The 24,858-nt window shown below is 41.6% G+C and overlaps 3 protein-coding genes across 13 annotated transcripts in view; 1 reads left to right on the top strand and 2 right to left on the bottom strand.

The window, feature by feature from the left end:
* The window catches only part of nrcama (neuronal cell adhesion molecule a), a 62,725-nt gene extending 55,312 nt beyond the window's left edge, over positions 1 to 7,413 (bottom strand). For 10 of the 11 annotated variants that reach the window (XM_075471431.1, XM_075471434.1, XM_075471437.1 and 7 more), the window contains exon 1: positions 7,230 to 7,413. The gene's annotated coding sequence lies outside the window, so the exon portion shown is untranslated. Of the gene's footprint in view, positions 1 to 6,656; positions 6,785 to 7,229 lie in introns of those variants that run through there. The other variant, XM_075471432.1, reaches the window with a different exon arrangement.
* Positions 7,414 to 11,663: 4,250 nt separating this feature from the next.
* On the bottom strand, positions 11,664 to 23,623 carry pnpla8 (patatin-like phospholipase domain containing 8). The gene is made up of 10 exons (XM_075471429.1): positions 23,518 to 23,623; positions 21,258 to 22,365; positions 19,904 to 20,053; positions 19,625 to 19,776; positions 18,066 to 18,160; positions 17,733 to 17,904; positions 17,557 to 17,614; positions 17,171 to 17,365; positions 14,153 to 14,348; positions 11,664 to 13,057 (listed from the first exon to the last, which is right to left on the bottom strand). The coding sequence occupies exons 2-10, from the start codon at positions 22,230 to 22,232 to the stop codon at positions 12,783 to 12,785; spliced, it is 2,268 nt and encodes a 755-aa protein (XP_075327544.1). The 5' UTR covers positions 22,233 to 22,365; positions 23,518 to 23,623; the 3' UTR covers positions 11,664 to 12,782.
* Positions 22,036 to 24,454, top strand: akap14 (A-kinase anchoring protein 14). The gene has a single exon (XM_075471430.1). The coding sequence runs from the start codon at positions 22,590 to 22,592 to the stop codon at positions 23,097 to 23,099; it is 510 nt and encodes a 169-aa protein (XP_075327545.1). The 5' UTR covers positions 22,036 to 22,589; the 3' UTR covers positions 23,100 to 24,454.
* The last annotated feature ends 404 nt before the right edge of the window (positions 24,455 to 24,858 follow it).

The following is a 24,858-nucleotide window of genomic DNA, read 5'->3' as shown; positions in this document are numbered from 1 at the left end:
TAAGCCCAACATAATAAACTTACGATTTATTTAGATGTACAAACCTACAAAGGAGCGCTCTCAGGACAGAAACACCCTCTGTTAAGGTGGAGTTGACTCACATCTTGTGTCAAACTGCAATAAACTAAAGTGCTAAGACAGCAAAGCAAGGAGACATTATGTCACTTAGCCAAAAGCCAAGGTGAGTAAACACAGCCTGGCTCTGAAAGGACAACAGGGTATCTGAAAGCCCAAAAGACAGCCAGGTCAGCAGCTACAAGGGTGAAGGAGACAGCGGAGACAAAGCAAAGAGAGTGTGACATTATCACTGATGCCACCGACTCAAATAAGGAATGACATCCAGATGCATCCAATGATGCTGAGTAAGAATAAAAAAAGAAGGGACTTATTCTTATTGTAAGTCATGTAGCCTGGTCAACAACTGGTCAGTTCACATTAAAAAAAAAACAAGCTGAAAGCACATTTAACGAGTCATTTGTATTTACTGTCAGTCTCTGTACTAATCTGCTGATTAAGCGTGTTACTGTGATTACAATGAACGATTTGAGCCGTTTCAAACTGAACGGGGGTTTCCGTTCACCCTGCACAGCACAGTTTGCACGTCAGCTTGAAGCTCTTTCAGTTCAAATTAAATCAAAAGTTGGAATAAACAAGGAGTCGTGGATGTTTAAGGGGACAGATGCCTTTGTTTTGTCCCCCCTCAAGTCTGATAAACAGGACAGTCTGTCTGTCTTTAATTGGTTTATCAGTTAACAGACTCGTCGTAAGCTGATGGATGGCTTCTCCACCCTGAGAACCACTTCTGTTCTTCGTCCTCCTCATCTGCCGGCTGTACAGTTTATCTTCTTCTACAAAGACATTCTTTCAGGTCAAGCGGAGGACTCTTATTGAAGGCGGGCTGGCCTCGGAACAACCTTCTCTCCGGGGTCAGACGAGTAGGACTGAGGACATGTGCAGGGTCCGTGGAACTGAAGCTGCTTTTCCAACCCCTTATCAGCAGCATATTATTAGCATATTCGCAGCTGCTCAACATAAAGTGTCCCTTCAGGAACTGGGCCTGGAATCACAACCAGCGGTGTATGAGATGGCACAATTAGGGTCCTCTGTGTGGCACCAACACTGCCTGCTTTTTTCAAGTCATACATAATTACACACTCCACAAATCATGTGTGAAGGCCTTAAGATAAAAATTTCCACCAAACTAATCTCTTCTTTTTCTTTAAAAGAAAAAAGACTGTTTTTATCTCATAAATACAGAAAATTATTCAGTCCCCTTTGGGCGTAATACAAAGTAAACAAATCTGTAAAAGCTGACAGATTGAATTAGAGCCTGTAAAACCATCTTTAATAATCATTGTTGGGGCTGGTGGCCTCGTGTGATGCTGGTTCCTTGAACCAACTGGATGTTTGGTGTGATAAGAGGAACTCTTTAATGGCTTCTTTGACCTAAATCCTCACTAATCATTTTAGAGCTGTGACAAAGATTCTGGTGGACGGGGGTAATATTGTTTCTCAGTCTGCTGTACAATGAATTAAGCGCCCACTGCTGGGATTTGAATTTGTTTCCATAAAACCGGTTTAAAAAGAAGAGGGTGTACAGTTAACAGTACAGGCCCACAGAAGGTTCGACAACAACTGGCCCCTTGGCAAAGATAAGCAAAGGGCCTCCCATTTGTCTTTATGAGGACCAAAACACCCACAAACTGAATGGGACACAAACAGCTGCTAAACATTCAGATTTGTTTTGTGCCTGCTGATGTGTGACCACTGTTTGGTAGATGTCACGCATGAATTATCTTCACGATTGCTTTTTTTTGTACCATTTTACTCATTTTGTCATACAACTGTTTGGATTCAACTGTCACCAGCTTGTGTTTGAAATTGATATTTTATATTCTCTTTGTTCATGTTGCCTCTTTTAATGTTGTTTTGTATCTCATCTTTAACAATGTTGTGTGTCTTCATGGTCTAACAAATATTCATATTAATTTCTCTTTTTGTTTTATTTTGACACTTTTAGTGGTCCGGTTGCGTCACTTATTTTGTGTTGTATATATTTATCATTTTTGTGTCTCTCTGTGCTCGTTTGCATGTAATTTGGTGCATTTTATATAATTTTGTAGCATTTTTTTGTGTGTTTTGTGTGCATCTTGTGTCATACATTTGAAATAGGTTGTGGCTCCTTCTGCATCTTTGTAACTGGTTTGTCCCATTTTGTCCATATTTTAACAGCCCAAATTTGGCTGCTTTTCTCTTCTAATTTTTTGTCTGTTTAGAACAATGTTGCATTTATTCATTATTATGTGGTTTCTTTATGTGGACATTTGCATATTTCTTTGCATGTCTATGTGGTCATTTTGTGTCATTTTGACTCCTTTTAAGGTTGTTGTGTCATATTGCAAATTGAGTAGCTTTGTTTTGTCGTTCATTTTTTCTGTTGTTTGCCATATGGAAATGAATTTGGATTCTTTTACATCCCTTTATGGTTGTTTTGTAGCCTGGTTTCTGTTACTTTACCATCTGTGCTCATTCTGTGTCTTATTTAGACAATTCTGAGTTTCTTGGTGATCATCTTACATTTGTTTGCAGTCATGTTACATCTTTCTCGACTGTCTGTGAAAAATTTGTGCCACACTGGCAATTTTTAACAAACAGACCTGAATCTGCAATAGTGTATGAAGCATTTGCTTATGCTATAAGGGGTTGTAAACGTAGCTGGACTAATCTGCTGTGTCGCACTGATAATCGCAGTAAAGCAACCTGAAATGAAACTGCAGTGAAAGCAGATGATTTTTGCTTGCGTGTGTCTCAGCACATAAAATGAAATCAGCCAAATATGCTGATATGCTTTTACACTCAGCAAGTGACAGCTTCCACCAGTCTGGCAGCTCCTCTGCTGTCCCATCTGTTGCCCACCTGATCCACACAAACAACTCACCTGCAGCGTACGACCAAACTCAAACCTTCTGCTGCCATTTGATTCTAAGGACATGTACGAGGTGAAAAAAGTAATGACGTTTTTTTACTTTAATGCACACTTATTGTGTAATTTTAGCCGTCTGCATTTAAAGAAATAAAAGTGTGTCCCTATCTGTATTCCAGCAGTTCAGGACTGATGTGCCTGTCTTCCTTCATTATTCTTCAGTCTACTGTATATGTGTCTTGGCAGCACAGCTGGAGATCACACTGTGATTTTTCTTCATTCCTCCTCGCTCTTCTCCTCTATATCAAAGCTGTATTTTTTCCCTTTGTATTATTTCCACTGGTCTTAAATCAGGTCCAAAATATTGTGTCTTATTATTCCTCCTCTGCTTTCCTTTTGTATAGATCTCTTCCTACATATTTTTCATTTGCTTTCTTCTTGGAAACCAGTAAATGTCAAAAGGGGAAAATCAATTACTTGTACACTGTGTGAAGCAAACTTACAGCGCCTGTATAGTCAAAGTCACATGGACTACAGAAGGGATTTACTTATCGCCCTCAGTGAGCAAAGCCAAGTCCCTCCAATCTTCTAGAAAGAACATACTCTTTCAAAAAGGGAAAAAAAAACACAATTAAAAAACCATCTGTGCTGTACAGAAGACAAGGAAAAACAGCATCTGCTCGCTCAGAAACTTACCAATACATCCGCCACGGCTTTAACTCGTCCCTATTTTGCAATTCATCAATCTTCAGCCAGTCATGCTCATTTTGAGCGCCCCCGATGCTGTAATGAAAACAGCCATCCAAACATGTTCAGCTGCGAGCCAAAGGGCACAGCCAGGGTGTTCATGCTCCTCCCATCCCCGAGCCCACCGCCATGGCTGCAGGGCGCTATTAACCCAAAGTGTGTGAGAATCTATGGTGATAATTGTGCTCACTTGACTGCAATCTCCACAGCAGTCCCACCAAAGTGAGCGATGATATCCAAACAGACACAAACCTGCAACGTTTCTGTTAGGAATTGTGCATTTTCTGCTTTGTTGTTGCATTTTAGGAGCTTGTGCTCTGCTTTGCCCAGTTTTGTGTTTTGGCCCTCAGGGCTACTGTATTAATGAGTTAATTAAAATGCGCATCTGCATACTTTAATGATGACTGCTTATATAGGGAATGAGCTTATTAACCTCTGGGGATGAATTTAACAAAAATGGCCATGTTTCCTTGCTGTGGCAGTGCCTGAAGCGGCGCAAGGTCTGAGAACCCAAACCACAGTTTTCCTTTTGTATGCACCGCCTCAAAAAACCCAACATGATTTTACATGTATCACAGTGGCTGTGGCCTGCAAGCCAATAGCCCTCAAGCCAACTACATAAACTGCTAAGAACACTAATATGCAGTATGAATCAGGTATTTGCATTTTTAATGTTCTTGAAGTTACTTTCAACGATGCTAAAGTTTTAGAGAATGAAGGCTGCCACACTGACTCAGTGAAATATCTGGAAGCTGATCTCAACCCTGGTCCCGGAAGAGCCTGAAAGCAATATTATGCATCACTCTCGTCTCGAGATTATGACATTACTTACAGAAACTCAGGACAGAATGAGAATGCATCTAAGCTCCATCATCCGGCTTCCCGTCTAATGGGCCGTGGACAAGCAGGAGAGCTAGTAGAGTGATGGTGACATTGCATCTGCAGTGAGTAATGGCTCAGCGCTGGCAGTCCAGGGGGAGTTGTCACAGGAGACAGAAGCCATGTCGTCTGATGTCTCATGAGGAGAAAAGCTCAGCAACAGAGTTCGTGATGACCTGCGATGCCAACATACATCACATGTTCTGCCACACGACTGCAGCGTGTATTTATTTTCATAATGAGATTTGGGAGAAAGACTCTTTCTCTTGCTAAGCGATAACAACAGAATCCAACTGAAATAAATGATGGTGTCTAACAAAGCAGATGTTCAGTATTATTGCTCCAACAAGGTGAGAACCAATATGGAGGTATGTGACCTCTACCATCTGACTGGTTGTTAAAAAAAAAGACACAAAGTTTGCCAAGCTGAACTCTGTGAAAAGTTGGATAAAAGGCAATAGAAGGATGCATTCAACTTTGGTTAAAATTTAGAAATACATAATTGGCTGTGGTGGAGGAAGTGCTCTCTGAAGATTTAGTTTTAGGTGTTATCAGCCTTTTAAAGAACTTTTCTCCTGTCATGGCAGCACAGACATCACTAACATAACACTGCCTCCACTCCATTCAGGAGTCTTAATGGAGCCCTGCTATTATTTCACTTCAGTTTTTTTTACCTGTCATTTTCCCCATTGTGGCTTGTTAAAATGGTTTCCATGAAAAGGCCTCCTCCATTATACCATTTCTGTGTTTCAGAGCACTACCATGAAACAAATGCTGATTGGATATTGCAAAATCTTTTCAGCAGGGGACACAAAACGCTCAAGTTACAATAAGTCCAATCTATATTAATGTCTGGTCTGTCTTTGTTCATTCCGTCTCCAACAATGAGCTGTGATTGGCAGATAGTCCCACTACTGCAGAGAGCTTCTGTGCAGTGTCTGCTTAAATGATATATTCCAGAATACAGAAGCACTGTAAATGCTGACATGATCTTTCAAAAACACAGTCATGTGGTAGAAGAAAGAAACAGATACGCAAATGTTCACTTTTTCAATTCTATCAGGCTATGATAATAAAAAGGCATCTCTTCTGGTCCTTACCAGGTCTCATGAACACCACTTCAGATGAAATGTTACACAATGCAATCATCTATTTCAAACTAAGTCAAAAACAGCTCATTGGTAATGAAGTCAAAAAGCAGAAGCAATGTGTGGAAAACATAAGAACACCAGTACTGCACCATAATAATTAAGAGGGTATTCAAAAGTGTTTGATTCGTTGCTTATCACTAAGTGTGAGCACCTTTATAAAAGCAGAAGTCAGGCAGTTTTCCACACGACTGTATCAGTAAGCAGGCTGATATTAACATTCTGGTGCAGCTTCCCATTCACTGGCTGCCACAGCTGAAGCCTGCTGGGTTGTCCAGTGTGGAAAAGGAGGCTTAGAGTGTAGTTTCAGAGCGAACCCTGCATCCTGTCATATTGCATCACCGTGTCTTAAAATAACAGCAGACTACATGTATTAACACTGCACGAAAAAAGGAATACTCCACGCTTCTGTCAGTTGGTGACACACAACACCCTCCTTATTACCATCGCAATGGTTCAGTCCACTCACATGGATGACTTTACACTCAGGTGCGATGTACTTTAGAGAAACCAAACTAGATCTGGAAGTGTTGTATATTTGGGTAAGGTTGGGAATTTGGAATCTTAAAAAAGGCTTTTGAAAGCTGCCCCAACTGTTGATTTCAATGGACTAAAGTCGTGAATTATGGACAAGCATGACCCTGTTGATAAATTAGACATTTTTAAATGAAAACCCTTTATGATTCTAAATGGAAATAAGAAGTAAACAGAAGGGGGAAAAAACGTTATAATTAGGCATAATCGTTTAAAATCATGAACAGGACTCAACTGAAGGTTTTTAAGAAATCATATTGTAATCTCTGCCTTATCTTTCAGTGTCTTTGTGTCCAAACTCAATGAATATCAGAAATCTCCCCTTATAAAAAGCCCGATCCTTATCATATGGGAGATTAAATGCTCAGAGAGGAGCTGAGGGCAGAATGGGCCTCTGCTCCGCTCTACATCTCCAAATCTCGTACCTTACGTGACAACAAGGTCGTGCTGGCTTCCCTGTCTTCGTTTAAGTGAAAACACTTAAATGGCACTGAGAGGAGCAGAGCTACAGCTGCCAGCATCACTTGCAGACATCAAATAATCCGCTCAGCTTTGCGGGGCCTGTCTGCACCGGCCGGCAGCACGAACCAGCTGCTGCACCACTGAGGGAGGAAAAAATCCATTCAGCAGCCTCCAACAGCCCATCAACACATTGCTCTCCCTCCCTCTGGTTGCTTTGATGGTAGCTTCTCAAGATGCAATGCGTGCGGTGCACAGACTGCAATGTCTACTTTGATGCTCAGAGAATATCCAGACAAATTTTTTTTTTTTTTTTTAAAAGCACGAAAATCGGCGTTGGGCGCCCCCATATTGTCAAATTATTTGCACCTCATCGCTCTACACAGTCATTTTCCTTCAGGGATACTGTGGCAAAAGAAAAGCCCCAAGCTGGCACACTCACTGCACCATTATTCTCATGATGATTCTCAGGACAATGGGGGAAAAAGCAGTCACCAAATTCTGAAAAGGGACAAATAAAAAGAAATGCTCACACTCACCGTTTTCTGCAGACCGGCTGCTGTTTGCTCCCCCGTCAGAGGCTGAGTGTGGATGCTGCTGTAAACGATGAGGTGTGTGAGAGTGTGTGTCGGAGGGACAGTGCCCGGCTGGTGTGTGCGTCCCCCCTCAGCCGCTGCAACAGCAAGCTGTGGTCCACCGATCCATCCGCTCCCCTCACCAGCTCCCCCGCCGCTGTCAAAACCAGCAGTGACAAAGATCGTCTATGCCTGCAAGAGGAGCGCATACTCACCCGCAGTCGTCTTTATAAAAAAAATATAAAAATTTAATCACATATTTTTTGATTCTCTATCTTTCTGCAAACTGTGTCAGCATCAACGCGCCTGAATGTAGCTTGTAGGGTTTTAAAATCACTCAAAGCGGAGCCACAACTGCACCCAGATTCTATAGCGGCATCCGTGCAAGGTTTTCAGAGTGGTATGTTTTATTAAGAACTGAATATGCGTGACCTACTTGCTCTCATTATCTTGATAGCGGTATACTGATGTGAATCTGTAGGCTTACAAGCCAAGTCTGGGTGTAATTAAGAGTCTCTCAGGTCAAAATACCCTGATCTGATACAGACATATTTCTGAACACAGATGTTGACAGCTGGTCGGTTTACTCACCATCTCAGACTCTGGAAAAGTAGCATACACTTCACTTCACACTTCACACTGAATATGTATATAGTCGTTTCAACACGTTATGTGAAAGAAATATCAGAGTGAGACATCTGTCTCTTTAGTGTATCTCAGTTGCTTTCAATCCGGTGTAGAAGGAAGAATGGAAACAGCAGCGACCCCCTTTTACCGGGCGGCTGCAGCGGGTACTGCAGACAACAGATGCCTGAAATAAACAATACCCCAGCAGAGCAGTGGCGGGTTATCATTTCTTTCTGTCTTTCATATTACAGGGTCACACGTTTTAATGTTAAAAAAGGAACTTTTTTCTGATATTCAACGCTGCTGCTGCACCTCTTGTTACCCTTTGTTTTAGCTCCTGTCCTTTTAAGACTCTCTTCCAGAAAGGTGCAGAGTGCTCTCCTTGGTCAGGTAATTGGTCAGAAATTGCTGCGTTGGAAGACAGCTGTTCATTCTTTAGTCTTTTTTTTGCTTGGGATGGTTCCCAACTGAGTGAAATGACCCAGAAATATCAAAATAGTGGCCATGATAAGAGTAGATTGAGTTCTCTAAACGCTAAACAAAGGGACTTCAACGCTTCCTCTGGCATTACTTTTAGCAAAAGGAAACACTGGACCGTCCTTTATTGGAGGATGGGTTAAACAGCAGTTTTTCCTAATATGACAGCTGCGCATGGACACCTCTCACCCATCCCACATCACTCAATACAAGTCAGGAACAGACCAAGCATGTCCAACATGAGTCAACACAGCATCCGTCAATACTGGTAATCTCCAGGCTGCCAGTCTCACATTCTTTGGCTATTTCTCCATATTTTTTTGATCGAAAAAAAGGGAAAGAAACAAGCCATTGAGTTTTGTGTTTATCCCTGTGACTTTCCAATGTTTTGTCATCAGAACTGTTTGAAAAAAGGGCTTTATATTTCCCATATTATGATGTTTGTGTGCGCAGGTGTGTCCCCACTCCGACCGACTGGCAGGGATCTGTGGAGAGCCGGCCCAGTGTAAACTGCTTCTGGCTCCACGTCTCTACTCAACTAGGAGACGTGATGGCGGGCAGATGTTTTGCTTACACACTGTCTGGTTATAAGAGTGCTTTCATCTCACTACACGTTTCCACTATTATTTCTTTTACTTTTTTTTCTTTCCTTTATCTAATCCAGATCTTTACTGGGGAGCTGTTTATTTTAAAACCAGTTTACACAAGTGAGGATACATCACGGTTAGACGATGTCTCCGACACTAACCAGACATGTGACCCCCTGCCGTTATTGTTCACACAACAGCTCTCTTAACTTTGTCTCATAAACACTGATAAACACTTCCTCTAACGGTTGGGTATGACCTTTCTGGCACTCCGATCCTGGATGGTTACTTTCAAAGAAAGCAACTACTGGGACGAGAATTCATCAGAAAAGTGTCAAAAACGCATTACATTCCTCTCCTTTTTATTCATGCACATCCCTCACGGACACTTCTAACCCCGGAGGGACTTATGCGTTGGCTCTCTTGCATGACTGGAGCTACTGTAAACTCATAGATTGCGATAACATGTTTAGCGGTGGCTCCTGTTATGCAAGAATATGTGTGTGGAGCGTGATCCCACGGGGGGAGGTTGTGATACGGCTGAAACAAAGCAAATTAAACCAGATTTTATCAACTGTTTTATGCCAGATCAGGGCAAATATTAGGCCAACATGGTCGTGCGTACATTGAGAATACTGTAAATGAGAAGGGAAATATAATGGTTGCTAGGAAACACCATAGGACCACACAATCCAATTGTGCTTGAGGAGGACAAGAGACAGAAAAGCTCCTGCCACAACAAGCAGCTAATGGTGCAGTGGTATGAACTATAAATATATATTCCACCTCTTCATGTAAACACTGTCTGGCAGACTTTACCTCTGCGGCCTTACACCAGAACATGTTCCTGTCATGTTCAGCTCATGTGTCTGTCTCGACTTTCCCACGTCACCACACATCCTGGCAGGAGACATACATGTTGTGCCGTTTGACGTTTAAAAAAACAATCCAACCTCTGCTTCCCGAAGCTGTCACACCTTCAGAATCGTGACGCGAGTTTCAAAAGCCAGGCAACAAAACACAAGGCAAAAGTTTCTAGCCATTAGATGCACGGATGACAACTTTTTTAGCATGAAACTATTGACCTTTTGAAAGCTGAGAGTAGTTTCTGTTTGGGAAAAGGCACTCTGGTGAGAAAAAGTCAGTTTGCTGTCAGTTTTAATGTGTTTACCACCAGAGAAAAACACCTTCAACCTCAATATTTAATTACTCTGCAGCAAAAAGCCCCCAAAGAAGTCACAATTACTGTTACTTTTTAATCATATGATCAGTATGATACATAACCAGGGGCTTAAACATCTGATGCACGACATAATTTGTTGTTCGTGATACCTTAAATCAAGGCAGCTGAGTTTATTTTTGGTTCTTGAAGATGTTTAACATCCTATCCAAGACGCCTCCTCAGTTCTGACTGGCTGGTGGGAGGTTTCAGGCTTTTAAAGGCTTCTGGGGTTTATTTCAGCGCTCGGGATAACCGCAACCCGGATCACAGATCATCTCCACTCATTAGAAAATTCTAATTTATCAGATCCAGGATTTATCATGGAAAAAAAAGACACGTATAATCATTACCAGATATTGAAATTGGGTTAATTTGAGTTCAGATGAACAGTAACACACGTCTTATTTCATTTAACAAAAACTAAGCCAAAATGCAAAGCACTGTGTGGAAAACTTTCTGTTCTTCGCGTTTCCATAGTAATTAAGAGGGAAAGCAGCAGCCGAATGGTGCTCATCGAATGCACCTGATGAGCTGATCACCAGCAAGTGTGAGCACCTCCATAAAAACAGACGTTTGGAGGTGTGTGAACACAATGCCAAGGAGCAAAGACTCCAGTAACTGTTGCTGCTGGGAAGGATCATAAGGCCATTTCCAAACTGTTTGGAGTCCATCGTTCTGCGGTGAGAAAGACTCATAAGTGGAAAAACATTCAAGACAGTTCCCCATCTTCACGGGAGAAGATGTCCCAACAGGTTCACCCTGAGGTCAGACCGTGCAACGCTTGGAAAAAGAGACAAAGTTTCAGACTCTTTACCTGATTTTAAGACCTGCTAAGGATATATCCTGATACGAAAAAGCTTAGAATTTAAACCCTTTTCACACGACCGCAGTCTGGCACAGCAACAGGCCCAACCCCAGGTGTTCAGCAGCAGTAAACTTTCACATAAGAACCTTGTTATGAAGCAGCTGCTGGAGCTGCCAGCCTTCAATGTCAACACTCTTGTAGGAGCTGTCACCCCCGTGTCAGTGTTTACCCACGAAAAGACCTTTCTAGAAAAAGGCCAAGCTGAGGCCACACAACCATAAATTAGACGGGGATGTTTGGCAGAAGCCACGGTGAAGTTCATGCTGGTAATGGGAAGAAAAAAAAAGACTCATCAATCTATAAGTCAAACCAACTTGGAGACCTCAGGCGTCAGTCACGTGAAACTCCCGTGTTTTCTGACATCTGTCACCGTTGTGCAGGTTTGTTGGCAGGACTCTTGTTGGCATATTGTTCAGTAAGACAGGGAGGAGTGATTCCATGGAATTCAAGTGGACATTCAAAGAGATCAAAACAATCAAGCAGAAAATCAGTGTCCGCAGCTGGAAAAAAAAGGCAATTCATCATAGGAAGACACTTGGCATTCTTGGGTGACAACTCCATTGTGAGTCTCCTTGCGATCTGAGCGTGGCAGCAGAATACAAAAGCACTTAAACCCGACGTACATTCCACATATTTTATTGAGGGCTAAACTTCAAAGAGGCAAGAGGTCAAAAAGAGCACTTATATCAAGTTTTATTATCCCATGACATTGTTGGATCTTTTTGAATTCTATTAAGCGATGAAGGAGGGAGAAATCACAGCACCGTGTAAAAAGTGTGGTCACTTTGAGAATGATACAACGATTGCTGGACCTGAAGAGTTCAGCTTTGACAAAGTTTGAAGACTAAAACTTTATATCGGGCCACAGATCACCATCAGCTCTACGTACAACAGACATGCTTCATACAATGAGGGCTAAATCTATAACTGGTTAATGAATAATTATGACAACACATTTTGGTCATGGGGAGTATTTCCTTTGTCTTATTTTTACATTATAGAGAGAGCACTCAAAAGTATTCATAAGATATATATATATATAGATATATACATATTTTAAATTTCATTTAAAGGATAAGAATGATATCTGATATCTTACAAGGTGCACAAGGTTTTCCTTTAAGTACAGTGTTACTAATAGGCAGTCATGTTAACGTTCTCACCGTGCAATCACACATTAATTACATCTTAATGTATTCAAGTTATCGAGGATGCGAGCAAACATCTTTTTTTTTGCTTTGAAAACCACCACAGTGCAACCGTGTGCCATTAATTGTACATATATGTCTAATACTACGACGTCAGCATCTTTGTGCATTCATAAACCAGCCAACCAAAACTTTTAGGCAGTTTAATATTCATCCTTTCTTTTTGTTTGTTTCCAATCAGCCAAGCGACCAGATGAAGAGTAAAAAACCTGCCGAAGTTGCTTTAATACGAGTTACTGTGTCCATCCCAGACACACCCTTTCCCATAAAGAGCACATCACATCACATATGTTATAAAACACTGTCATCTTGTTCTTAAGGTATTAATAAATAAACTTTAAGTGTTTACCATGTAAACATTTTAAATGTAGGAGTATTACCTAGATGCCTAAAAATGTGCCAAACTTTCACCATCCCCCCTCAACTTATAGTTTACTCCCAACTATACTATGATCAAGTCTTTTTAAGCTCACTGTCTTCTTCTTACCTTAAAAACTCATCTGTGATGACACCAATTCCAAGTTTAACGCTTTACAGCTTGGACACAAAGGGGAAACCCTCGTATATGTATCCTTTGAGCTTGGCCCACTCGGCCAGTCTCTGGATGGCGCTCTTCTCCTGACCCAGCACGCTGGCCGCCTTCCTCAGCTTGTCTTCGTTGCGCTCCAGATACCGCTCCCCTTCACCCTTGAGGAAGTTCAGCTTCTCTATGCGGCTCTCGTTCAACGGGATGTCCTCGCTCATGTAGGGGTTGAAGCGGAAGTAGGTGTCTGGGGGCAGGAGGGCGTCCAGCATGGTGTGCACCTCTGAAATAAAGAGCTTTTTTACTCAAGAGACCAGATATTTGTACAGCTCAGACTATAAACACCTGTGTGTGGGATTTTAATTAAGGCTTGTTATTATCGCGTTAACTCGTTAATTATTTAACGCCGCTAAATATTTTATCGCGCATTAACGCAGGTTTTATTTTTATTTTTTTATTTTAAAATATATATATATTTTTTTTTTGCGCTTTTGTGCCTAGGAAAGTTCAGAGAGACAGGAAGCAGGGGGCAGAGAGAGGGGGAACAACACGCAGCACAGGGCCGTCTGATGTGGGACTCGAACCCGGGGCCAGCTGCAGCGAGGACTATAGCCTCTTGTACATGGGGCGCCTGCTCAACCCACTACGCCACGGACCACCCTTGTTTTATTATTTATTTTATTATTGTAAAACTCTGTTGCTCACAGGCTTTTATTTTGTAAAAGTCTGTTGCTGTCTGCTGCGGAACCGGAAAAGAAAGTAATTTGGCGGATCCACCAAACATGGAGAAGGGTACGGAACTTTTACTCGGCCATTTTTATTTTAAAGTTCTTCCAGACGGCGGAGTCGACAGAACCAAAGTCATCTGTAAACACTGCCAAGTTGAATTGTCTTCTCAGCGTAGTAGTTCCAGTCTAAAATATCACTTAAAGGCAAAACACACAACTGATAGCAGCAAGTCATTTAAGGAAACAGACAGTGGAGCGAGGCTTCTACATAAAAACTACAGAAAGATGCTGATGTTAAAAGTGTGTTTGCACAACAAATGTTATGGCACTGTCATTCATATGGCAGCACATTTAAAATAAAGCTAAATGCTAAAAGCTATACACTACTTTTGAATTCATTTTTGGATTTTGTGTACAAATGCGATTAATCGACAGTTTTTGTTGTTTTTTCTTTAAAAAAAAAAAAAAGTTATATTGTACACTGGATGTAAACTTTGTACAGCTGTACACTTTGAATAAATATATCTATACAAAAAACAAATGCGATTAATCGTGATTAATCAGGGAAATCATGTGATTAATTAGATTAAATTTTTTTATCGTTGCCCAGCCCTGATTTTAATCACTTCCTGATACATGCATGGTCTTACCCTCAGTATCTGTGGCACTGCTGATGACATGACTGAGCTTCGTCTTTAAACTTGTGTAGGTCGTGCTGTTCTTGCCCGCTGTTTCGTACCGTCCTGTGCCCAGAGACAACACACACTGCAGAGGTGTGTTTGGCCACAGACACTTACACTCATGAATGGCCAAAGCGGTGGGGTTGTTGATTAGTAGTCCGCCATCCTAAAAAACGAAAAGAGATGTCTTTAGGATGCGGAAATCAGATACACAAAAGAGAGGAGGTTTTCTAGCTGAAGCAAAGTTGAAATATATCACTTGTGACAGACTGCTGGCGGCAAATGTGGTGAAGTGGACAGGCTGTCCCGGAGCTACCCCGCTTTGGGCCAGAGATGTGTTACTCTGGCAAGCATCCCTGTTTATTCAGAAGTAAACAAGGAGGAAGAAACTGTGTTTTCAGCAGCTCCCTGCAGCAAAAACAAGTCAGAAACGAGCTATATAATGAGGCAAACAGCCGGGTTACACTCAACTCAGCTGGACCCATAAGTTATATTGCATCTCAGTGTTCTAATCTTGACTGTCAGCATATTTTTCTTTTTGCACAAAATTAAGTCACCAGATTCATGAAAGAGGTGCCGAGCGAAATGATGCCAACAATCAGAGAAAGAAGACAACCAGCCTCAATGAACGTAGGGGCTGGCCGATAGAGCCCTCACGCTCTATTTCAGTCTTTCCCCACGTCCAGGTTTGGACCTGATCCAGACCCTGAAATAATTCTGGCTGAGACGCATAGAGACTGAAAGTGTGGCGAATTATCTCACTCAGCAGGACAATGGTTGTTGCTATGCTTCTGCAGGTGATGGGGCTATGAAAATTGTGTGGACTTGTTAAACCAAAGGAACACTCTGAAGACATGTAACATCTTTTTTATAGCTCTTTTTTTTTTCTAACCTTAACTAGTTGAAGACTGATTTCACCGCACGTTTCTCGTCTTACCATGGACGACTGGGGCTCTCCACTCTTGTTGCCATGGATGAAAGTTATGATGAGAATCAGCTCATAGCTACATAATAGGGGAATAAAGAGTGTTGGATGCATAATACTGACTTCAGCACTTTTGTAACAACTGGGAGAAAAAAAAAAAGGCTTTTTTTTTTAGCAACACGTGAAATGGTGGGCCTCATGGAACCAATGGCACAGAACATACCATTTTTAGAGAGGTTAAAGGGCCGTTAACCCGCACTTGTAAGCTTTAATTACAGTGGACAACAATTTCCATTCTTGAGACGTATTAATTACACTGACGTTTCGCAGCTCTCACACTCAAGCAACCTCTCAGAGAAGTGACATCCCTTGTGCCAGACACGGACCGGTTCAGCATCCAATTAGGAGACTATCACTGTTTATTGCTGGCTGATGCAATCACAGTTGACTTCTAGAATAAACGTCTGCAGCTGAGGGGAAAGATGTGAATGCAACTCTCTCCCTAGTGTTTGTGTGTGGATACTATGGTGCTTCTGATCTCCAGCAGTGGCAGCAATCCCCTGAGAAATGCCTCTGCTACGGCTGAAAACTAGAGGCGTAGTGAGACAGCTGGGTGGCAACAGTAGCTCAAACAGTTGATGAGACACTACACAGCTCTAAGAGGAATGTGGACAACAACACAGACACAACTTATCCATCTCCATCTTTCCATGTCTGCTGTCATCATCAGTGTGTTGGAAACAGACACAGCAATGTGCAAACAAAACGGACATGTTTTATGATCACGGAAATGAAAATGTTAAAGTTCTGGAGTCTGTCAACTCATGCGATTGTCATGAAAGCAAAAACAGACTTTGATAAGAGGTTACATTACTGATGAATCATGGCGACAGGACTTTTTGATTAATTCTAACTTCCTGGAATAATCGGGCCTGAGGTCAGTCAATATAAAGAGTTGACTATGAGATTAGGATCGGATATTGACTGAAGCATAATGCAGGGCCATGGAAGAGTGCTCCTGCATTAGGAAATGGCAGAGGAGGGAAGGAGGGACAAAGCTAATTTTGCTTAAGTAGGTTATCGAAAAGAAGCTAAGCCTTGAGCCTAATTGCTCTCCATTAAGACCATCTAAAGATATCTGGCCTAATAGTCACACTTCACAAAATAATACAACTCTATTTGGACAGCTCCCAAATGGCACACACACACACACACACACACACACACACACACACGAGTAGATTAAAAGACCTCACTAATGCTGCTCAGATTTTCATAACTAATCTTTTAACTCCATTTGTTGAAACTAATCATTTGTCTTTTCCTCCTGTTCCAGTAAGTTTCTCTGACTCATCAGAAAAAAATATGCAAACATCCATTACCTTATACACTCTCATTAAGCAGCCTGACAATGGGTGAAGTGAGAGAACTAAAATGGCACGTGATTGCCTAACAGTGCAGCCAAGTGCAAGACTGCCATATTGCTTCTAATTGCAATTACGCACACTGGGAACATTGATCTGAACATAATCAGACCATGTTGAATCAGTGGCAAACATACTGATCAGTGTCAATCTAAGCAGATGTAATATTAGGAAACACCCAAAACTGGATTAATATTTGAGAAGGATGTGCATTTTGTTATCAAACTGACACATTTTCACTTTAATGGGGAATCATAAATTCTTTTCAGGCATACCAAGTCAAACCCCGACAAGGTGTTTGATGGGCCACATCCTATTCCACCTATCCCACAGTCACATAAGAGGGTTTGAAAGAATGAAACAAATCTTTTGATGGGCACGCGCAGACTGCAGCGAAATGCATCGCATCTGTTCTTAGAACTGATCTCTTAGGAAATGCAGCAACATAACATACCGACTTGCATCACTGGTGAAGGATCATTCACCTCGCCTCATTTTAATGTCTCAGCTTCTGCTGAAGACTTTCTCATGACACACTGCTCACTTGTTTTCTGTGAACTGGTAATGAGCTTTGGATATTTACTTAGTTTTTCATCTAAAAAAAAGACATCTACCGTCTCTCTTCGTTCCATGCTGTACCTGATGGAGGTCTTTTCCCAGAACAAATTCCTGAAAGTAGCCCGGGGCGGCAGACGACGCCCTGATCGCTTGCCACATCTTGTGTTTGCAGTCTCCAAGGTAGTGGGACCTCACACCAGGCATGAGTCTGTAGTTCCTGAACACATGCGCTTTCAGAGGCAAACCTCTGTTCACAATGGTGCTCACTGCTGACACCTAGTGGACAAACACGAAAGCGCCTGTCAAGTCACCTTGGTTTTCTGTACAGACAGCAAAGGACAAATTCCAAATAATACATGAACCACAACTTTTGTTTCTGAAATGATGTTCAGTTCAGAAACAAGTGTGTCTTGCTCAAACAATAAAACAGGAGCACTGGCTGTTATTATTATCATGTAAATACTTACTTTTGGGCAGTGTGGGTCCCTGGCACTCTTAATCATACACCCCTCACCCATCCGTTCTCTAAAGAAAACAAAAAGATCCCATCACACATAAGCTATAATACATAAGAACCTAAGCAACGTGGGAGGACATGCAGAAACTGTAAAAAGGAAGAGATGAAAGAATCTCGCAGACAAACTTGAGGATGTTTTCCCAAATTTCGCTGTCATAGAAACCGTGGTTCCAGCCCATCTTCATAGTTCCAACAATGACATTCTGTTTGAAGACATCCGAGCCCAGCTTTCTGTACATTTCCTCGCACTCCTCCAGGGGGATCTGAAAAATGCCCAGCATGAAGGCCAGGATGGCACCTGTTGCAAAGGAACGGGAAACACAACATGATTGAGGAAATAACTGACATTAAAACCAGCACATGGATGGATCATCACTGATCCCATCTGACATTAAACCAATAGAATCACTGAGTATCAAGCAGACTGAAGAGTGATACTGAAGAGAGACGGCAGCATACCGGTGCTGACTCCGCAGATGTAGTCGAAGAGCTGGTGGATTCGTTTTCCTGTCAGCTCTTGCAGTTTATGGAGAGTCTGCAGGGCCAGCAGTCCTCTGTAACACAGTCACAACCTTTACATGGAACAGCGTTTTACATCCAAACAGATAAATACATAAAGATGGAGATTAATAGGTATTTTCTACTTTATTCTGGTGCAGTAGAACTGCATTAGTGCAAATGGAGCCTGGCTCATCAGATTAACGTTAGCTTGGCTATACAGATGCAATATTTAAAAAGACAAATAGTATTAGATAAATATTAATTTCACCCATAGTGCACAATTTTTTGGTAGCAGTGACATAAAGTCTGGAACCCAAAACAGCCCCTGTCTTTGGATGCTACAGTGGGATAAACATGGAGTCCATTCAGCCTTTTTAATTTGTATAAGTGCAGCAGAAGTGGTGAAGACAACATCTTTTCTCCCAGGCCTTCGAACCTGGGTGAAACGAATGTTGTCTGTGTGTGTAAATTGTTTTTATCTTTTGCTGAATTTCTTTGTTAAATGTATCTGTTGGATTTTATTGTTATTTATTTATGTAAAGCACTTTGGTCAACCCAGGTTGTTATAAGGTGCTATATAAATAAACGTGACCTTGACCTTGAACATTGAAGACATTACATTTACATTCATCTACACCAAGATGAAGAGGATCAGAGAAGCAGGAAGTCATCGAATGTTTGAACTTTGATTGTTGCTGTTTTTAAGATCTGAATGGCTGAAAAACAGTGTTAAATTTGACAAGCAAGGATCGATTACAACTGAAGGTTCTGTGAGAAACACTGAAACTCATAGGTGCATGGCTAGCTTTAAAGTTTGCATAAACCACAAGGACTGAAGTCCAAGCTCACTCATGTAGCAATGGTACTTAGAAACAAAGTGGTAGATAATAAAGTCATAAAGTTCAGTTAGAGTGCCTCATTACAACAAGCAACATCCATTAGAAATAACTGACAAAAGTATCAAACAGGGTATATCAGGCCAGGCAAGGCGTGCCAGCCGCTCCCTCTGTTATCTGGAAAAGCTGTGAAGGCTTATTTTACTTTCTTTGTTGCATTTCAACTGGAACTTATAACCAAAAGCTGTTGTGCCTGTGTGGCACTTTACTGCTTTATCTTCACTGGTGACCATTAAAAACCGCAACATTATTGAAACTGTGTCTGTAAAGCCTGGACATTCTGTCTTATCATGTCTCACCAGAACGTACTGTGCACTTAAAGCAGTGGTGGGTACCTTAGTTCAAAATATGTGATAAACGAGGCCTAGTTCAAATATTTCATGTGTTTTGAACAAGAAATTGTAGAAAAAGAGAATAAACAGAACACATTTAAGTCTAAAAAGTCTTATTAATTGGGAATCCTTTTAAATCTCTGATAGTACCACTCTTTGCTTCTAAGCTCTGCTAATGTAAAGAATAGGTTTCATTTTACTTCCATAAGTAGTACTTTTATGTTGTATTTAGAATAAATACGTCAGATATATTCAAATACTGATTTACTGAATCCTCAAAAAGCGGCACCTTGTTCCTCCTCCATCTATGGCCAGCACCCTAATTCCTCTGCCTTTGACTGGGTCTGTGTAGCCAACCACAGCCAGCGCTTCCCTCACGGCAGTCTGAAGAGGCAGATCTCTGCCATGGCGCAATCGCAGCAGACAGGACAGCACGCTCTCCTAAAAGACACAATCATACAAACTTTTCATTGAAAAAAAACAATTGTTCATTCCACCTGGCAGTAAAGAGAGCTGGAGGATATGCAGAAAAAACAACAACAACAACAACAAAAGAAGATGAACTAACCTTGATGGCCACACCTCGGGTCTCGGGGAACTCCAGGAGATGAAAGCTGAGCTCCTCCACTCGGGTAGTGAGGAGTTTGACATCAGTGACTTTCTGCAGGCCTTTCACCAGCGCTCTGGTCCTGTTGTCAACACTCACTCTGGCTATTATCTGCAGGACAAGGTAATAATGTCAGGTAACAGTGCAAAAACAATGCTGATAAGAACAGATATAAGAAAATCCCTGGAAAAGCATATTCCTAAACAGTTACAGTAACGCAAATGATTTCATCATTTCTTGACTTTTTCCTGCCAGGCAGCTGAGGTGTTGCTTACATTACATGGCATGGGTGTACAGTTTGATTCTCAAACATTTTAAAGAACTCAAACATAAAATCTCTTTTCTTGATTGATAATTCATCGCCTCTGTCACTTGATTGATGTTATAAATGAAGATAACACTGTTGTCTTTGATTATATTAACAAAGCAGTGTTAGTCTTTGCATCTTATTGAGATTTTCTACTGAGCCTTTTTCTGTAAAAACACTGATTTCTGAATCATTTTTTGGGTGCTTTTTGGATGCTGTGCAGCTGGAAAGATTCTGCTGGTAACTCTGGCAATTTTCTGCATCTGATGTGATGCATTACCACGGCAACGGGAAAGCTGTCAACCTATTGGGAACAGCTAACTGAGCCTTCCAAAGCCCAAATAATACCTGGAATAAGACCCCAAATCAAGATGAGTTGAAGATGAGACGTCTAGGATGCGGAGATAAAATGGAGGGAATTTAAACCATTTCTTTGCCTTGATCATCCTAGGAAGTATGAGATCTCAGGCAGATAAAATGGACAAACTTTATGAGGACACAGCAGGAATATCAGGAAGGCGATGTTATTTCTTGCACTGAGACATAGCTGCAGGAACAACTCTAACACCGCTCTACTCAGCTTTAAGACTGTACGTGCAGACAGAGACTGCAGGCAGAAGGGTAGCCGTAAAGGAGGAGGAAGCGCGTGTTAAGAACAAATGGTGTCATCCTGGGCATGTCACTGAGAGGGAGCGTCTCCGTGAAACCAGATGTAGAACTGTTGGCTGTGAGTTTCTGTCCATGTTGTCTACTGAGAGACTTTACCTGTGTTACCGGTCATTGCTGCATGTGACATCATCAGCTAAATTGTTGCCAAGCTACAAAAACAACACCCTAATCCATTGTTTTGATTTGAATGTCAATTTATGACAATAGCATACCTTTAATAATAATAATACTGAAGCAATATCATTTCTTATCATCACTGAACTGAAATTAATCAATTCTAATTATTTTTCCACATTAAACTAAACATCTAAGCCATTACAGTCATATGTAACCGCCCACCTTTTCCCTTTGACTAAGCAGCTGTTGCTTCGCCTTGGCAGCTTTCTCCTCCTCACTATCAGCCTTCTCCACTGGCTTGTCCACAGTGGACTCATCCACGCCAACTGTTGAAGACTTGTCTTTTTCAGCAGCTGCTATTCTTTTAGAATCACCTCGAAATTTGGGGACGAGAGGTGCAATGTAGCTGCCTACAAACGCCTGGACGCTGGGCCCGGGGTAGGACAGATAGTGGTTGAAGCCTTTTTTTGGAGAGGTGGTAAGCACAGGGGTGGACTGAGCTGGGCTTTCACTGGCAACGGTTTCAGAGGAGGGCGTCTCTGCAGAGGGACGGATATTTTCTGATGAAGAGGAAGGAATGGGCGCGGTAACGGGTGCATCAATACTCTTTGACACGGGAGACAAAACAGGAATGTGATCTGCTGGTCTCAGAGCAGCGATGTGAGACTCAGGAACAGGATCAGCCCTTTCTCTGTGATGCTGTAGTCTGTTCTCTCCATCTTCTCCCTGTGGGTTGGTGCCAAAGTAACTATTAATGTGGTTGGACAGACTCTTGTAGGTCTCGTCCATATTGGTGGACAGAGCTGATGGGTGGAACAGCTGTATCGTTTGTTTTGCCACAGTAGATGTAGAAGATGCTGCAGACACATTTGTCGCCGAAGCTAAACCAGATGTGGACTTCTTCTTTGCGACAAAAGGCTTTTCTGTAACTTGCTGCTTCTGCTTATCTGAATCATCCTCTGCTGTACTCTTCCCACCTTCTCCTCCTTCTTCTTCTTCTTCTTTCATCGTAGTTTCAGGCGGTGAAGAAGCAGCTGGGTTGTTGGAGGTCAAGGTCTCGGCTTTGACCGGTACTTTCTCAGAATGGGTGCTGCCAGCTGTGGCATTGCCAGGCTTGAAACGGGAGAACTTGGAGATGAGGTCTGTGCTACCTACAGCCTTGGTTACGCTGTCGATTGTGGTCCTGAGCCGCGACATGCGTCTGCTGATTCACTGTATTGTAGTGTTCACAATGGTGGTATTGCAGCGTTCCGGTCAGGCTTTGTGCCATGAGCTATTGTAGCTTTAGGTCCATTATCGGTGTTGAAACTTCGCTGTGGGTTCCACTTTTCTGAAAAAGAACAAACAGAAAATATTTTCAAAGAGAGTCAGCATGAAAAAGATAAAACAAGACTTCCAGTGATTTTGTTGTTATATGGTGAAGCCAATAGAGGGCTCCATGTGACTCTCTGCTGTGTTTGGTAACCATGGAAACTCCTCAGTCATCAAAACCGATGCTGGCATCTTTCAAAAAAATGACATGGCAGTTCGTTGACGTCCTCTATCAAAGCCAAGATGGACCGATATTCACATGATGTGAATCATACAGCTGAGTCCTTCCTACTTGTAAAAGCCTCGCTGGAGCGCCACCGCCGCACGAACACGCAGGAGGACCACTCCGCTGGCAGTGAGACGGACACAATTCACTGGGCCTCCTGCAAAGACTTCACGGTCCAAGTGGGGAAGGAGCAGATTGGGGCTTATATTCAAACATGGGAGATCCCATCATCTTGGCTTTATAGTTTGGACTTTCTCTACTCGACGGAGGAGGAGCACAACACCATCTACCACTATCGAGCCCGCTTCAGCACCCCGACAGCGAGGAAGCCGATTCAGGGAACAGCCAGCGTCTACTTCGCCGTGGAAGTTTCCAAAAACAAGCCCCAAACTATACCAGTAGATGTCCACTTCATAGTGGAGTCGAACAGGCTTATTCACACTCCCGGGAAATGCAGGTTCAGGGAGAAGTGGCTGGCGGATGTTATTGAGAGCAAGGCTTTGCTCCGAAGCACGGTGAACCTTTAAACCAGCTGGCTTCAAACACGGTGGAGCTACTGAAAGATGACTTCATTAGCTGAGCAAACATGGGTACACAATAAACAAACAACTAACTATCCGTCAACCTTAGTCTGCTTTGTACCAAATATGTTATAGCGGTTACATAACCCCACTGTATGGACTTTGTACTTGTATATCACTCGAAACGACACTGCTAATGTCCTTATGATAGAGAGGAAATAACTTGACCTTATTACAGAGGGATAACAACTCGACCCGTTGACGTTAGAAAGCCAAGTAGCGAAACAAATTAAACGAGCCTAATGCGAACTGTTAACATTCTGTATAGCATCATTTATCGCTGCTAATAATGCTAATAAACGTAGAGCTTATTGATAGTTTATTGAATTTGTGTGGTGAAAACATAGATCAACTCTCCTCTTACCGAAAGAAGCACAAAATGAGCTCGTGAGATCTTCCATTCACTGTGGAGCAGGTACTACATGGATGGAGGCCAGCAAGGTTAGAAAAAAAATAAACAGGAAGAGGAGAGGAAGTGACGCAGGAGGTCTGGTATCCGGCCGTGTGCCTTGCTTGCAATGCTCAAAGTGCACCACAAGATGTCGCCAAAACTTGTTTCTATTTAAAAAGATTGCTCCGGCAGATTTATTTCAAATACATCAGTTTACAAGTTAATGCAGTTATATCTGTGAAAATGTAGCTAAACAATAGGGATACATTTTGTTTAATTGTAACAATTATATTATCTGTTTATTTAAACATTAAAAAGTATAAATATGTAACAGAGTACATTTGTTCCTATTAAATTATGGCAAAAGAGGCGCAATCTATTGGCGTAGTGGTTGTTGTTTATTCTTTATAATTTACTGTCATATACTCACTGTGACCTTTGCTAAACGGTCTGAGCACTTACTGTGAGTTATTAGACCATAAAAGTATGTTTAGAGAGTTGTTAATGTTGCTGAACTCGCTTAAATGTTTTCCCTCGCAGTGTGTCAAGTGTTGTTGATTGTCCCGAGATTGTGACGCTAACTTTCCCACACCACTGCGGTGCTATATGCTGTGTTGCAGGTAATACTTTGTGTACTATTTGTGTACGTTTTTATGACGTTTTATTTTGTATATCAGCCTATGTGAGCAGCCTTTTTTATTTGTCCGGATAAATAGATCGCATTTGTTCATCTAATCTTGAATTTAATGTAAGATGTTGAATGTGTTCCTAAAAGATATTTCATGTGACATAAAGATTGAGGAGATTATTCATTTAGGATTTATGGAGTAACAAATGCACTATACATTATGAGAATGGGTTTCTGTATTTTACTTATATTTATTAGACGCACAGAGAAAATAGGACTTTACTGTGGTGTAGACTGTGACGCTAAGTTTCCCACACCACTGCGGTGCTATATGCAGTGTTGCAGGAAAATAGCTGTAATAAATACCCCATAATCCACCTGGTCGTCGTCTGTGATATGTAGAAGCAACAGTAGTGTGGAGCTGCATCTCACAGATAGCTGTGATCCGTAACATATATATAATTAAATTTGTGTATACAAATTTAATTTTACAGTACAGATATTTAAAGGCTGGTCTCAATTACATCAAAATTCATAACTTTATTTCTTTCTATAGCCTATTGTAATAATATTAAATTGTTGGGTTTGTTCATATCAGAATAGATTAGATTAGATTAGATTAGATTATACTTTATTCATCCAGGAAAGGGGAAATTCACTTGACACAGCAAGAAACGCAACAACAG

This window comes from Odontesthes bonariensis, chromosome 8 (genome assembly GCF_027942865.1).
Source record: "Odontesthes bonariensis isolate fOdoBon6 chromosome 8, fOdoBon6.hap1, whole genome shotgun sequence".
Classification (NCBI taxonomy): Eukaryota; Metazoa; Chordata; class Actinopteri; order Atheriniformes; family Atherinopsidae; genus Odontesthes; species Odontesthes bonariensis.
This window is presented reverse-complemented; position numbering and strand designations above follow the sequence as displayed.